The sequence below is a fragment of the Pecten maximus genome, unplaced genomic scaffold (genome assembly GCF_902652985.1).
Source record: "Pecten maximus unplaced genomic scaffold, xPecMax1.1, whole genome shotgun sequence".
In the NCBI taxonomy this organism is placed as follows: Eukaryota; Metazoa; Mollusca; class Bivalvia; order Pectinida; family Pectinidae; genus Pecten; species Pecten maximus.
The window spans coordinates 11,914-27,531 of NW_022979296.1; the positions used below are offsets into that span (position 1 = coordinate 11,914).

The following is a 15,618-nucleotide window of genomic DNA, read 5'->3' on the forward strand; positions in this document are numbered from 1 at the left end:
ACGGAGAAAGCCGAAAAGGTCACATGGCTGGTCACGTGACGCAGTTATTTACATCCGTCGCAAAGAAAAAATGGATTACGAGGTAAGTGTAAACAAACGCACATGTCTTCGGTATAACACATACTTTGCGCATTTCTGCTAATTTATGTTCGCAAATAATGATTCTATAGTGTTATAATATATAAGTTTCAAAAATTGAGCTGGGTAATTTGTGTTATTTGGGCTTTGTCGTGCGATAAATATATATATCTATCACTGCCGTTCAACTAGTGGGGCCCAAAAAAGGGTAATTACAATCGGAACAGAAACTAGATGTATTCAGTAATTCAATAAGATTTTAGCTTTTTTGTGACTGTTTTCTTTTCAGAAATGCACAGGTATTGATACTTTCTTTGTATACAATCATATTTAATGTTTACAATAAATTCTGCGTTAATCATTTTGGTATATATGAATACATGCAAGTAATAAAGAGTACTACACATGTACGTGTGACATACGACACACCAGTGTTAGGCTACATGTATGTCATTGTGAAAAGTTTAATTGTGCAGAATAAATGCCAGAAGTAATGAGTAGGTCCGCTATGTTTCTACTTTTATGTTCCTTCTTCCTTTGATAGTTATAGAACATTTCAATCGCTTGGGACATCAACACTATATATATATATATATATATGCTGGCTAATTATATATTCTGTTGTGTCATAGACTCCATCACCAGCTTCGCAAGGAACAAGTTCAAGTTTAGACAGTCCTGTCAGAGCTAGGGGAAGAGGGCGAGGCCGTTCACGTGCTGGGGGACGAGGCATAGGTCGTAGCACTGATAGATCTAGAACTGGCACAGCACGAGGGAGAAGAGTTGGTGGAAGAGGAGCCCGTGGAAGACGTCAGGGCCAGGAAAGTGACAGGGCAGAAAATGCAGCAACCAGCTTGCAAGCCAGAAGATAAATATTGAAAGTAATTGATATTTACTAATCGTTTAATTCACCAACCATGTCAAACCATTATTATAAGAAACAACATTTAGCTGTTCTAAACTTTGCTTTTACAGCGATTTTACATTTCTGGGTATTGAATACATATATAACACTTTTTCATTTATTTTATCTGTCCTGTGTGATCATATCATTATTCAGTAATAATTTCAATATATTTTTTTTTATTTTCTGGATCCTGTACACTGTACTGTAAAAATATCATTCTGTCTCCGATTACATTATCCAATTATTTAGTATCCAAATGTAACTATATAACCCAAATCTCTTACAGAAGTGTCATTTAAAAAGATTATTTATGTATCTATTCCAGACAAGAATTGATGAAATGTCACATGAAGAGACTAAGTATATTTTGCATCAGACAGCACAGCAGTTTCCTTCTTTGATTTTTGACTTGGTCAAAGACAGTAGTGGAAACAGTGGAGGTTACCATCCCAGACCAGATGGAAACAGTCCAAATTGGTGTTTGTGTGGTAACTGCAGAGAAATGCCTACACAACCAGAGAAGCTCTGCTGCAAGAAAGATCTACCAAATTGTATAACTTTGCTTCCGGTAAGATTGTCTTAAATTGTTTAACATAATAAGCAATACATGTGTAGCTAGAATTATCTCATAAAAATACACTTCTGTTTTTTATGTTATCATTGTTGTTGAATTATTGCAGCTTAATTACAGAAATGTAAAGTTTTTTAATAAGTTTGTTTTAAAAATTTACACACATTTTCCATCTTTTCCCCATCAGGATTTCAAAGTTCTTATTTTGGACGAAGCTGTCTTGGCCCTAGCATGCCTTTACAGGCAAGACATGTTTGCTTTGCCAAATGAGGAGGACTGGAAGAAAGCTAACAGGCATGCTGCCTACAGACAATATTGCCTACAGACAATATATATTGTGGCAAGTTGGTCGTCTTGGTACTGGTGACAGACGGGTCATCCCAAGCTGTGCGGTTTGGAAAATTAGAGACGGGTTCCCTGATGAATTTGGACAGTACACTGGTTTCAAGGCATTCAGGATTGCTTAATTGATATCATATATGTGTTATATAAGGTATTTGTCCAATGATAAGTATGATGTAAATGATGAATTGTTGAAATATGTTCACTTATGTACCAATGTCCATGGATGTATAATGATGATGATGATGTGTCATAGATAAGTTTGTATGATGATGATGAGGTGTCATAGATAAGTTTGTATAATGATGATGATGTGTCATAGATAAGTTTGTATAATCATGTTTTGAAGTGGTGATATTCACTAATGTATCTGTTATGATGATGATGATGATTTTAAAATACTTTACATATGTATGTGTAGATAAGGAATGTTGAATTATAATGCATGGGAAGATTGTAAGAAATCTTGTAATTTAAATAATGTGGATGGTTACTGAAAATTTGTGTCAGTGCCAAATAAAACAACGAGCATCCAAGAACTTGTGTCATATTTTTATTGTTAGCACCAAATAAAATCTGTAGACGAATTCACTACAAAAAAGGCTATGAATACAGATGATCATCCCCGAACACTGTAATGTTCACATACACAGACCATACTAAAGACACATTCCAAACTTGTGACACATACATCATATTTAGCCAGCCTGTGACACATACACCATACTTAGCAAAGTTGTGACACATACACCATACTTAGCAAAGTTGTGACACATACACTATACTTAGCAAAGTTGTGATGCATACATTATACTTAACAAACTTGTCACATATACATCATACCTGTGAATATCACACCATACATACAAAATGTGTGAACAAGCCAAACTTGTGACACAATAATTGGTACATACACAATACTTTTCATAGACATACATTTTCCATCCGACAAGTAGTAGATTAGTTTTGCACATGAATTTTGAAACATAAAACACATGTGAAACCCAAATCTTATATGGCATATACTATTCTATTTGCCCTTTTGGTATCCTTACCTAAAGTTCAGAAAGTAGTGTATTTTGCCGAGGAATGGTTTGTAGAGCACAATTAACCTTCCTCAGTGTGTTGTGAGCTGTACTGCCCTTTTCCAGAGACTTTCCTACAGCTTCAACATCAGACAAGGGGCCATGTGAACATTCAGCAACTCCATCATCTGTGTATGGAATACCCCACGAATGCTCACCAACGACGTGGTGCAAAACACCTGCCCACATTCCCTGAAAGTACAAAAAGTACTTATTGCAAGTTATTGTTTACAAATATTCATTTTTTTTTGTATTATTGAAATGATTTTGAAGTAATACAATCTTGAATTCTTGTGCCAAATATAATTTTATTACAGATACAAAAAATACTAACCATGAACTCCGAATATGTACTGGCATTCTGACAGACATGCCAGAAGTGGTTCACAACATCATGAATCCATTGCTTTAATGGTCTGCAATCCTTTGTCTAACATTCCTACACAGCATTAAACAAATAAAAGATAAATAAATATTTATTTGAACAAAATTGGAAGCCCTTCACCCCAGCATGCTACAGGCCCAATATCAAGTCCCTGGGCCTCTTGGTTATTGAGAAGAAGTCATTTGAAGATTATAGCCTATTTGACCCATGTGACCTTGAATGAAGGCCAAGGTAATTTATTTGAACAAACTTTGTAGCCCTTCACCCCAGCATGACACACAGCATAAGCTCACTTGCCCTTTGGGCAGGTGAGCTAATAAAAACAATTGAGGGAGAAATAAATATCTGACATTTAAAAATATAACCGGAACTGTGACACTTCATCAAGAATCCGGAATGTCTTGTGGTAATATATCCTCCAAATTGGCCATATAGGTTTTATGATTGACATTTACAAACATACCAAATTCCAGTGACCCTGACCTTTAGTCAGTAGAATCATTGCTTAATTTTGACAAACACTGCTTCAAAGTGTCATTAATAAATGTTCATCAGTGAAAAGGATCAAAGTTTGACATCGACTTTGGACTCTGTGACCTTGACCTAGACTTTATACTGGAGTGTTGATTTCTGTGAACTGGACATCTTTGCCAAGTTAAGGTAAATCAGTCAAAAAACACCAAATTACAGCCAGGAATAAAATTTTTGAGCTAGGTCATCCATATCTCGGATACAGACCATTTTGAATTTTGAATTGTTCTGTACCTGAGAGTGATGTCGAAACTTGGTTCATAATCCTCATCATCAGTGGTTTGGTCATCCTCGTCGACATTTTCAGTGACATCTATTGTTAAGCTGATAAAAGGAGAAAACAAAAATATAAAAAACAGATAACAAATCATAACAGGAGCTATTGTAGAACAGCATAGCTTGTCTCAAAAATGTTTGTCTATAAATAATTAAAATACATAAATTGGTATAATTTTGAATATTGGAAAAATAAAAATAATATTGCATACTTGACCTAACTAATTTGTGATACTCAGTCTTCATTCATAAGTAGCTGAAAACCTACGATACATTCAAAAAATGAAAAAAAATGTAGAAAAACAAGAAAGCAAAAAAATGTTTAGTTCAACTCTGGGATGTGATGGTCTAACTCCACAGGATTGGATTGTTTTGTTTAATGTCCTATGAACAGCCAGTGTCATTTAAGGCCGTGCCACGTTTTGAGGTGTAGAAAAGCCTGAGTACTCGGATAAAAACCACTAGCCCACGGTCAGTACCTGGCAGCTGCCCCACGTAGGTTTCGTACTCGCAACCCAGAGATGGAGGGCTAGTAATAAAGTGTCGGGACACCTTAACCACTCAGCCACCACAGCCCTTAACCCCACAGTAATATACATCAATGAAACTTACTCAAAAGGATTTATGAAGCTGCTCGCCTCTTTGGTAGTGATATCGGCCTTCTGAATATGTTGATTCCTTCAAAATAGATATAATAAATGACATTAATTGTTTATTGTAGTATTGATCGTTCCTTCTAAAAATATTACTTCTACCTACGATTCTGGACACTGCAGTTCAGAAAAATCATTTATTTCAATCATGTTTGAAATGTCTGAAGAAGAAATACAACTGTAGTATTTATATTTATATTCAGTTTGATTATTTTTCAAAGCATTTTTCCAATGTAATTTGTTTATCTATGTAATACATAACACAGAAGAAAATACATATGTACATAGCAGATTCATTACTCAAACATACACACACATACATACATGTAGCAGATTCATTATTCACAGACGACAGAGGTTTGACTATCTAAAAGATAATTCTCTTGTGAAACACTAAAATATTCTCGGAAAAGACGCAGCTCATTTTTCTTGAATGCAAAGATGGAGGTTTGTTGAGCTGAACATATGCATTGAGATCATTTTGACTTATAGATCAATATTATAGAATGTCCTCGTACTCCGAATTACAAACCAGCAATGCAAATACATACTGTTACATGTACATACTGTACTTACTGAAAATCACTTGTGGATGGTCCAGGCAATGACATGTCTTTCCAACATTCTTGCACAAACACTCCTGACATTTCTCGACCACTAAATAAAAAGAGAACCTATATACACATCATGTATATAAATCTTCACTTAATTACATGATAACATATCCATTATCTAGCAACATATATATAAAAGAAACATGCTGGAATCATTATATAAATACATGTGTGCATATATATACAGCTTCAAAGACCAAACAGATAGTCATCCACCTAAAATATTCATTTAAAAAAACATAAATAACACACATAAACATACAGAACAAACTTTTTAGTCATAGAATTACCAACAGTTGGAAAACAAAACAAAAGAAATCAAATCAACACAAACTGTATAAATCGTTGATGTTGTTTATCTTGCAATTGTACATGTTTGCCCACCAACACTATACATTTTATTCTTAATGTGCTTCATTGACAGTAAATGATTGATAATGCCAGTCCTAAATTTAGAATAGAAGTTATGTATCTGTATGTGTGATCGGTAATTATAACGGTCATTATACATACCATGCTACACCACATTTCCAACTGCCTCAAACTTAATCATATAAACATACCTTATAGTGACTTCACTTTCTGAACACTCTCGTGGAGGTATATATCTTCTTGCAGGTGTGGAATGCATATGGATGTGGCCGGTTGAAGTCAGGTGGATTTATCTGATATTTTCTTAAATTCATAACTGAAATTGACTAATTTAGAATCAGTCTCCAGTGCGAGATCTTCCTTTACCTTTCGCCATCCATCAATGTTTACGTTTTTTATTTTTTTAGATATATATCGTAAATGGTTGCAGTGACTTTTAATTTTTGTAATTAAGAGAAAGTGTTAGTTTTGTAACATACTCATAGAAAATATGAAGTTTTATATCCATTTCTCATAGTGTTTTCTAACCATATAGTCCCTTTAACGTCCTATTAACAGCTAAGGTCATTTAAGGACGACCTCCCGTGCGTGCGACATGTATGCGTGTGGTGAGTGCGTATGTGTGTTTTGAGAGGCTGCGGTATGTTTGTGTGAAGTCTCCTTGTGGTAGGCCGGAACTTTTGCCGATTTATAGTGGGAAAAAAGGAAACATCTATTATTTATCTCGATTTTGTTTGAATTTTGGATTTGAACGCCCACCAATTAGCCAAGATCATGTGAAAACGTGATGGAGCCACTGATGGACACGTTGGTTCTATGACAGTTAAATGCTGCATGGACAACGTATCATGATGCAATCGGCTTATGAAATGCAAATGTACAATGAAGTAACATCAGATAAACCGAAAGTGTAAAGCCAGAGTCGAAAAGTAGACGTCCATATCTATAAAGAGAATATTGAAAGTGGTTCCGTATACTTATTTCTTGTGAAATACCATTTTAAGGTCATGACCCAATATCTCGGGTAGGTTTTTGTATCAGTCGTGAGGGTTGTATGTTTAGTAAATACCTTGAGAAAAATATGTTCATTTCACATGTCGATGGTTGTAAAAATAAATAACATCCTCATTTAAGCAAAATGTTTGTTACTGAAAAAATACAAACGAAATAATTCAATTCCAATGGCCATTAGCGAAATTTCTAACAATGAATAGAACATTATAGCTGTTTTAAGTCATTAAATCATCATCCTCTTGTTCTAGTTACCCATTATATTCATATTCGTCTCCCTAGGCACATGTAATCATATTGCTATAAATATAGAGAATTTCCTTAATGGGAACCAATGCACAAACTTAAACAAATATACGTGTAGTATCAAATGCAACGATGTTGTCGGAGATTCGAATTTCGTATCATCAAAATATCGCAGCACATTCCCTCTGTATAACGCTTTTTTACGTTATACCAATTCTTAACTACGTAATTTAGGCTGTGAGTAGATAGCTCGTCTCTCTTCCCACACTCGTGTGTAATATGGATGGATATTACTGTTATAACGACAATCAAATGTGTTGTAACTTCTTGGTGGGCGTAGATGTATAGGACGTCAGAGCGAGTGATCTGATAGACATGGGAGCTCTAATTTCTTCTCACAATTGAATTAGCACTAGTCAACGATATAGTATAGGTTTACATTATTCAATGAGCAAGTATCAAAACCAACATGCACATATCAAGATCAAAACACTTTTGCCTTCAGTATGTTCTGGTAAAAAATAAAAAGGAACACATTCAGCAGGTCAGTTCTACTTAAAGCAGCCATAGCAATTAATGTCATTAATTGAAAGAAATACTCCACACATATTTAAGAATTAAGGTTAACATAACAAACAATATCATTTCGAGTGGGGGTTTTTCGTTGTTTTACTTCACGGTTGGAAATACCATTAAACTCTTTCAGTTGTTTTATAAACCATTTCATCGACATGTTTCTTAATTAACCTATTCTCCGTTTCCGAATTTAATGGTACATGATGTTTTGTGTGCCTATATCCTGAAATAAATTACATAATGCTGTAGCAGGGTCGTCATTAAATATATATTGACCATATAAGCCGTCACGTGCAGCAAGAAATATAATGGAGCAAAATAAAGTCGGAAATAATAGAGCTATTGCTTCCCAGAACCTAAATAGTTCTGGATTCGATCCAAACACTTACAGTAGATTGTTAACTTAAGCAATTAAAATACCTTCTTTGGAAAACTAGTGTTCTATTATTCTCAATGGAATGAAGACAGATTCACCGTACCAATCTAAATTTGTTAGCAATCTTGTTAAAATCATAGGACAATAAGTTTCAAAAGAATATTATAAATGGTAAATATCAATTAAATTATCACATTTTTAGCTCACCTGGACCGAAGGTCTTCTTCCTAATGTCTCCCTTGACAATGCCTCACTTTTAGCCTTTAGTTGAGCGTTCGCCCCTGTGAGGAAGGCTTTGGGTTCTGTTCCCTTGCCGAGACATACCAGAGTCTTTAAAAATGGTAGTTGCTACTCCTGCTTAGCGCTCAGCATATTTGGAGTGGAACGACTGGTTCGCCCGTTGTCAGTATAATGTGACCGGGTGGGGTGTGCTGCTGGGTGTCTTCGGCAGTATGCTTCAGTGAGGTAGCACTATACATCGGCAAAAGTTCCGGCCTATCACAAGGAGACTTAACACGAACATACCGCAGCCTCCCAAAACACACATACGCACTCACCACACGCATGCATGTCGCACGCACGGGAGGCCGTCTTTAAATGACCTTAGCTGTTAATAGGACGTAAAACAAAATAAACCAAATCAAACCAAACCCCATAGGGGAAATAGAGGTAATTCCTTCAAATCGCTACTTGTCATAAAGTTATGAAAGGATTTGGACCAAATTTGGTCAGAAACATCATTGGGGAAGAAGGAACAGAATTTGCATAAATGGTGACTCAGACCCCCGAGGGGCCAAAGGGGCGGGCCCCATAGGGGAAATAGAGGCAATTCCTTTAAATCGCTACTTGTCATAAAGTTATGAACGGATTTGAACCAAATTTGGTCAGAAACATTATTTAGAGAAGAGGAACAGATCTTGCATAAATGGTGACTCTGACCCCCGAGGGGCCAAAGGGGCGGGGCCCCATAGGGGGAATAGAGGTAATTCCTTTAAATCGCTACTAGTCATAAAGTTATGAAAGGATTTGAACCCAATTTGGTCAGAAACATTATTTAGAGAAGAGGAACATATCTTGCATAAATGGTGACTCTGACCCCCGAGGGGCCAAAGGGGCGGGGCCCCATAGGGGGAATAGAGGTAATTCCTTTAAATCGCTACTAGTCATAAAGTTATGAAAGGATTTGAACCCAATTTGGTCACAAACATTCTTGGGGAAGGGGAACAGATTTTGCATAAATGGTGACTCTGACCCCCGAGGGGCCAAAGGGGCGGGGCCCCATAGGGGAAATAGAGGTAATTCCTTCAAATCGCTACTAGTCATACAGTTATGAATGGATGTTCTAAAAACAATTCTTGGGGTCTTTCAGACCCTTAGAGAGTCTGGACTTCATTATTTAAAGCAGTTGGGATCCCCAAACCATAACCATATATAGCATTGTTTGAGATTGACAAAGAAAACAAATTGAACATGAACATTATTTTGACATTTGGTCTAATCCAACTAGGTGAGCGATACAGGCCCAATGGGCCTCTTGTTATCATCTAAATGTGTGCAAGATGGTCGATCGAAACGAAAAAGTGTGTGATAGCTATCATTGATAAACAAATGAAATGTGTTTGAGCGCACGGTTGTATACATATATTCATAATCAGAGCAGACCGGACACTCCACAATTCATTCCCTTTCCTTTGGCGGCTTTATCTTATTTGACGATTCTGCGATCAACAAACCGACCATTCCACAATTCATTCCCTTGCATTCCCTAAACTTTGGCGGTTATATCTTATTTGAAGATTCTAAAATTATTATGGATAGAATGATTATAGTTTATTTCAGATGAATTTACCTTTATTTTACATGATTTATTTATATTTTTTATTGGTACCTTCTTTGGCATATGTGTTTAAGATTTAATATTAAGGAGTTTATTTCCAGAATAGAAATATATGTACATATTTGTTTTCATACAAATCTAATTGAAATCTAGATTGTTATTCTCACTGCGTTACATGAACGTAGTATGACCATCTAGATTTTAATTAGATTAGTTTTTTCATATCAAAACATTCATCTCTATTTCGTCCTTTTTCATAAGAATGGACAGGGTAGCAAGGTAACAGTAAAAATCAAAGGAAGTTTGAGTGGTTCGATTTGGTTGGTCTTGAATTGTTTAACGTACTTTCAAAAGATATGGCCTTTTAAGAACGGCCTCCCCTGCTTGGAGATGCATGGATGTGTATCCTCCTCCCAAAACACACATATCAACAATTTAGGGGTTAAAAAATAATCGGTATGACAGATATTGTTCTCAAATCTTTAGATATAATGTTATGTCATTATTAAGATGAAAGAATATATTGCATGTAATCGATAACATAAACTGTTTTTATGTACTAGTGACGTGATGTATTAGTTAACATAGTAGATACATATATTCCATTAGTAAACAGCATATATCAAATAAAATTTGAACCTCAGAAATATTTTCTTTTCTTTCAAAAAGTTTCTAAAAAAGCTCTTCATGAATGAAGTGAATTCTGAAATCATGTAAAATGCATGTAATACGCAGGTGTCCATTGTTTACGCAAATAATTTTGACACTGATTGGCACAATTTGTTTCAAATATGTCAACTGATGTTAATTAAGGAAAACTAAAAGTGCAACTCGTAACTAATCTTGTAAAGTGCAAAGTTTTCGTGTTTAAATATGGTCCAAGTTAACTTTCACACATTCACTGAAATCGACTTGTAAATTGGATTTAAGTAAACAGACTTTCAAACCCAATATATTTTAAATTGGTCTCTTCCTCAATGGAGAATTCCCAACGTAATACATGCACTATCTGATTCAGCACTGCACATGATCAAGTGTCATTTTTAATGAAGGGTTTAAGATAAAATCTCAGAGGCTAATTTGAATGTTTTGTACTTGACTACTGCGCACGACGATATGATGTGACAGACCCATGTTTGCGTCATTGGCTGGTTTAAGATGGACTGGACGTTTTTGTTAACCAATTTGACATATTAACGTCAGATGTGTAGTCCTTTTGTGTGCGAAGAAACAGACTTAAGTTCATTACTGATATCTCTGAATGGTCTTTCTTGTTCATTTTAAATTACCCATTTCATTCTTTTTAAATTACTGTCTCAACACGTGTGTTTGTAAGGGCTGTGTAGAAATCTATCGAAGATAAAATCACTTGAAAAGATGCATGTTAGTGTTGCGTTTAATATTAATTGAGAGAAATCTTAAGTCCGTTTTTCGCAAACCCGCTGTACTTTCTTTAAAATCTAATTTTGGTACACTGATACATGCATTCGAGTGGATTAATGTTGACATCGCAAGTTCAGATCACCAGAAACCCAGCGAAATAATGGTCTTACTAGTCGATAAAAGTCGTTTGAATATAAACACAATGTTCACATTGACTAGATATTTTCGCATGTATCGAATTTCTGTGCGCTTAGAATAAACTGTGTTAATCCCTAATCCTAAATATAACGAATACTACAAAAGCGTGCATTTTATGTACCACGTATTGTGCGTTATTCTTCGTAAAAATGTCATCGGCAGTGTTTGGTCATCTTCTATTTAAACTTACCAGTGCTTTCACTTCTAATGTGTGTGACAGATTATCCCGACGATTATTTCTAATGTTCACACCTGGGCCCAGTTGTTCAAAAGGTGATTAGCTTAATCACTTGATTAGTGAAATCTTCATTTCTCTTTTTCTTCAAAATCTGTGTATGCATATTCCTTAAAATAGCCAGGTAGGAAGAGATAGACAAGTTTCATAGTTTCATAAAATTTTGTCAAGTTAGTTTTACCAGAAATGATTTTATCAGGATTTTGAAATTGTTGTTAAACTCCGAGTAGCTTAATCACTTTTTGAACAACTGGGCCCAGGGATCATTTCTTCTAGTACACGTGTTTTCAGACTTACTCCTATTGATAAAATTATTCTGGGATAGACAACAAGGTTCGGTGCCCAGTTCCCTCAGATATTGAAATTTTGGTTGTCAAAGACAATGGTTCCAGTTTGGTTGTCGAAATATTTCCTTTATAATGAAAACAATACGACTATGAAGGTAGGCTTAAACATGAGTATACGAATATGCCTGTAATTTATTATAATTTTGTTCTACTTAAATTAACATGGCTGATTTTCGAAATAGCAGGAAAACGGCAATCCTCGGGAACTGTGCAACAGAAGAGCGTATCACGTTAAAATGTCTACGAAGAGTGTCACTCGTTCAGAATATAAACAAATTGTCATTGTATAATTGAACAAATGATTGCTGGCGTCTTCTCTTCCATATTTTAATATTTGTTTTCGCGGGCTGATTGATACATTACGTATGTTGTGAGCCTCATATTGAAGGAGTTGAATTTTGCCGAACATATTGTTATTATTGTATTTTCTTTCAACATAATCCCATTCAGTATCTATACACTTTTGCCAGCGGTGTTTAAGGGCATCAATGCCACTTTTTTAGAACTCCTTTTCTTAGCTGTTCCGAAAATGACCTACTTCATGTATGACGTCATCATCGGACTGAAAGTGTGTGCCTGAAATATCTCTTTTCAGTTTTGGAAATAGATGAAAGTCTGATATTGGGTCTGTAGCATGCTGGGTTAAAGGGCTACCAAAATTGTTCAAATTAATGACCTTGACCTACGTATAATGTCACATAGGTCAAATAGGCTGTATTCTTCAATGGTTTCTCGATAGCAAAGATACCTGATATTATGGCAATTGTGTTCTGGAATGAAGGACTAGAAAATGTATTGCAATGAATAAACCTAGCCTCACTGTTATTTAAATAAAGTGGTTATCAGCCTAGTATCTGCAGAAAAAACCTAAATCATCTTCAAAGTTGCTGTAGAGCCAGGTGAGCGATAAAGGTCCTTTGAGCCTCTTGTTTGGAGTGCTACCTCGTTGATAAAAACTAACCACACAGTACACGGCCCTATATAGTCGGAGAATAGCAGGACTTAAAAATAACATTTGAGTACAATGCGTGGCTCAAAATTTACCAATCATCCCTCTTAGGCTCATTTTGAACTACCTTTTGACTATCACACTTTACGCCCCTTGTATCACTGACGAGTCTTAGAAGGACGAAATAGCTAAATGATGTAATGTTCTTTATTCTGTATATATCGTATCTATATGAATGTCTCTAAATGCGTTAGTCAGTCCAAATGATTTCATTACCGAAGGCTGATGTTATTTGATCAGTTTGGTGTTGTTGTTTTTTTGGGTTTTTTTTTTCGTTTTCACGAGAGACATGGTAATAATGTTAAGTGTTGATTTGGTATCACTCTTTTTACCTAGGCGACCGGATATCTGTTTTTGGATCAGCCCTACAGGTATAACGTTTACGGGTTTCACACCCGTATGATTCCGGAATTTGTTGTGTTAACAAATAAAAAAAATACATCATTCAATATTAAGAGTGGTTCTGATTAGCTTATATGTAACGCATGCGTCCTCTCTGCTGCTTGAGCCCTAACAACATGTTTAAAGCTGTATTGTATTATTCGTGTAATATCTTCCGCAATGAAGTATATAGCCTAGCAAACAAGTTGTAACGCTACCAGAGGTCAGTCATCGGCTAGTTAGAGCAAAAAGACAAACAGATCACCTATTTTTAATGCGCTGCGTCCTGTTCACGCTGCGAATATAAAGGACTCGTACAACTGAATCATTTACTATATGTTTAAATTGTTAGCTCATAACTTTAATATTTGAAATTAAACACCTGTGACAAGAGTCTAGATTCACAGATGCACACCCTACAAGGGCAACAAATGACTTACGGGTTTAATGTCATAATATATTTAATGTCATAGCCTTTACAAGTTACAACCTGAATTTACAAGCAAAACCGGTGACCCAAAATCAGAACTGACCCCGGATATTTTATCCCTGTGTAAATCCACACAGAGGCATCAGTATACTGGAACTCCTATCAGATAAAATTATATTCATTGTAAGTAAATTCAAATGTTCATGCAATCATATCGGATAAGCCATCTCTCTTCTTGAATGAAAAATAAACATGTTGAAAAATTGTTTAGTTTTTAACGATTTTGCGTCATTTAAAAAAAATCCTTTTTATGAACTGTCTTTTGTGCTATTTTGTCAACTTTGTACTATAGTATTATTGGTAAATATATACATATAATTTTACATATGAAGCATGACCTTAGCTGTTAATATGACGTTAAACAAAATAAACCAAACCAAACCAATTTACATATGAATCGTTGTTAATGAGCCAGAATTACACTTTGAAAGTGACGCTTTTTAATATACCTTATTTTCCAATTCGCGAAATAGACATGGTGATCCCTGGACTAAACGAGAGTTCCACACAGGGCAGCACAACATACGCTCGTACTTTCTTGTATGCATTTATGTAAATAAGATAATGAACATTGGTAGATATTTGAAAGATATTTTTTAGTTGTTGTAATATTTAGCAAAATATTAACTATTACTAAACCAAATATGAGCAGAAAGCGAAAACAAAATAACTTTGTCAAATAATTGCAATCACCAAAATTTTACGTTATTTTCATATTCACCGGTAGTGTATTGTGTATTGTACCTGGTACTTTTATACAAGTAGGTTATTTTGTATACACAGGTTGACCTTACAGGTCAGGTCAGCCTCCTTTCCATTCGTCTTCCTGTTGGTGCTTTTTTTTTTATTTAGGTGGTTAATTATGTGTTGTATTTACGTTTTATTACTGTGATTATTGTGAGGAAACTCCCGTGTAATAATTTGTATTAACTGTGACGATAGCAGGCATTCATGTAATAAAATATCTTAATCTTGAGTGATGTAAGTTTGTTTATAAATAACAAACGCCTTGCAATGAATCTTTAAAATATTGTCAAGCTGATTAAGCATACCAAGTTTAAAAAACACATTTGAAAATTGTAGACACATATACATATTAATAAAAGAATGGCCCGTTGGAGGGCCACAACATACGCCCGACGCAATATTTGACACTTGGAAGGGGGTAGTTTCACAGGTTGTACTGCTTTAAAATGGAGTATCATTGTTGGAAAGTTGGAAGGAGATATTGATACACATAATGGTGTGTAGTCGAAACCGAAGGGCAACTTTAAATGATGAGATGTATCCATGTTGCAAATATGGGAAACCTTGGTTTAGACACAACACAAAAATTAGTTCACATGTTTATATACAGAATATATATATTAAAAGAACCTCTTTGCAAAGAATCAGCCTCCTAATACCATTATTAAGTGAATGGTGAGCAATTACAAAATCATCAAAGGGAAATAACTCCGCAAATACGGGGGTAAGGGGCATGATTATGGTATGCGACACTCCGGCTCATCAAGATGTATATTTGTGTCGAGTATGGAGAGCCTGGGTTGAGTAGTATTGGAGTTATGGTCCGGACAAGTAAAATCATCAAAGGGAAATAACTCCACAAATACGGGGGTAAGGTGCAGGATTTTGGTATGCGACAATCCGGCTCATCAAGATGTATATTTGTGTCAAGTATGGAGAGCCTGGGTCGAGTAGTACTGGAGTTATGG

The 15,618-nt window shown here is 35.4% G+C and overlaps 2 protein-coding genes across 3 annotated transcripts; one reads left to right on the top strand and one right to left on the bottom strand.

Annotated features, from left to right (window-relative positions):
* Positions 1 to 995: 995 nt before the first annotated feature.
* LOC117318452 (P2X purinoceptor 7-like) lies at positions 996 to 2,434 on the top strand. Its single transcript, XM_033873438.1, is given in 4 exon segments — positions 996 to 1,070; positions 1,311 to 1,553; positions 1,744 to 1,857; positions 1,859 to 2,434. Coding segments are annotated over 4 exon segments (597 nt in total). The 3' UTR covers positions 2,024 to 2,434.
* Positions 2,435 to 2,986: 552 nt separating this feature from the next.
* LOC117318451 lies at positions 2,987 to 6,086 on the bottom strand. 2 transcript variants are annotated; one of them, XM_033873437.1, is made up of 5 exons: positions 6,006 to 6,086; positions 5,405 to 5,485; positions 4,788 to 4,853; positions 4,134 to 4,223; positions 2,987 to 3,175 (listed from the first exon to the last, which is right to left on the bottom strand). In XM_033873437.1, exons 1-5 carry the CDS (start codon positions 6,071 to 6,073, stop codon positions 3,058 to 3,060), a joined length of 423 nt encoding a protein of 140 aa, XP_033729328.1. In that variant the 5' UTR covers positions 6,074 to 6,086; the 3' UTR covers positions 2,987 to 3,057. The 2 variants fall into 2 exon arrangements, with proteins under 2 accessions (XP_033729328.1, XP_033729327.1); XM_033873436.1 differs by lacking the exon at positions 2,987 to 3,175 and adding an exon at positions 3,298 to 3,422.
* Positions 6,087 to 15,618: the final 9,532 nt, after the last annotated feature.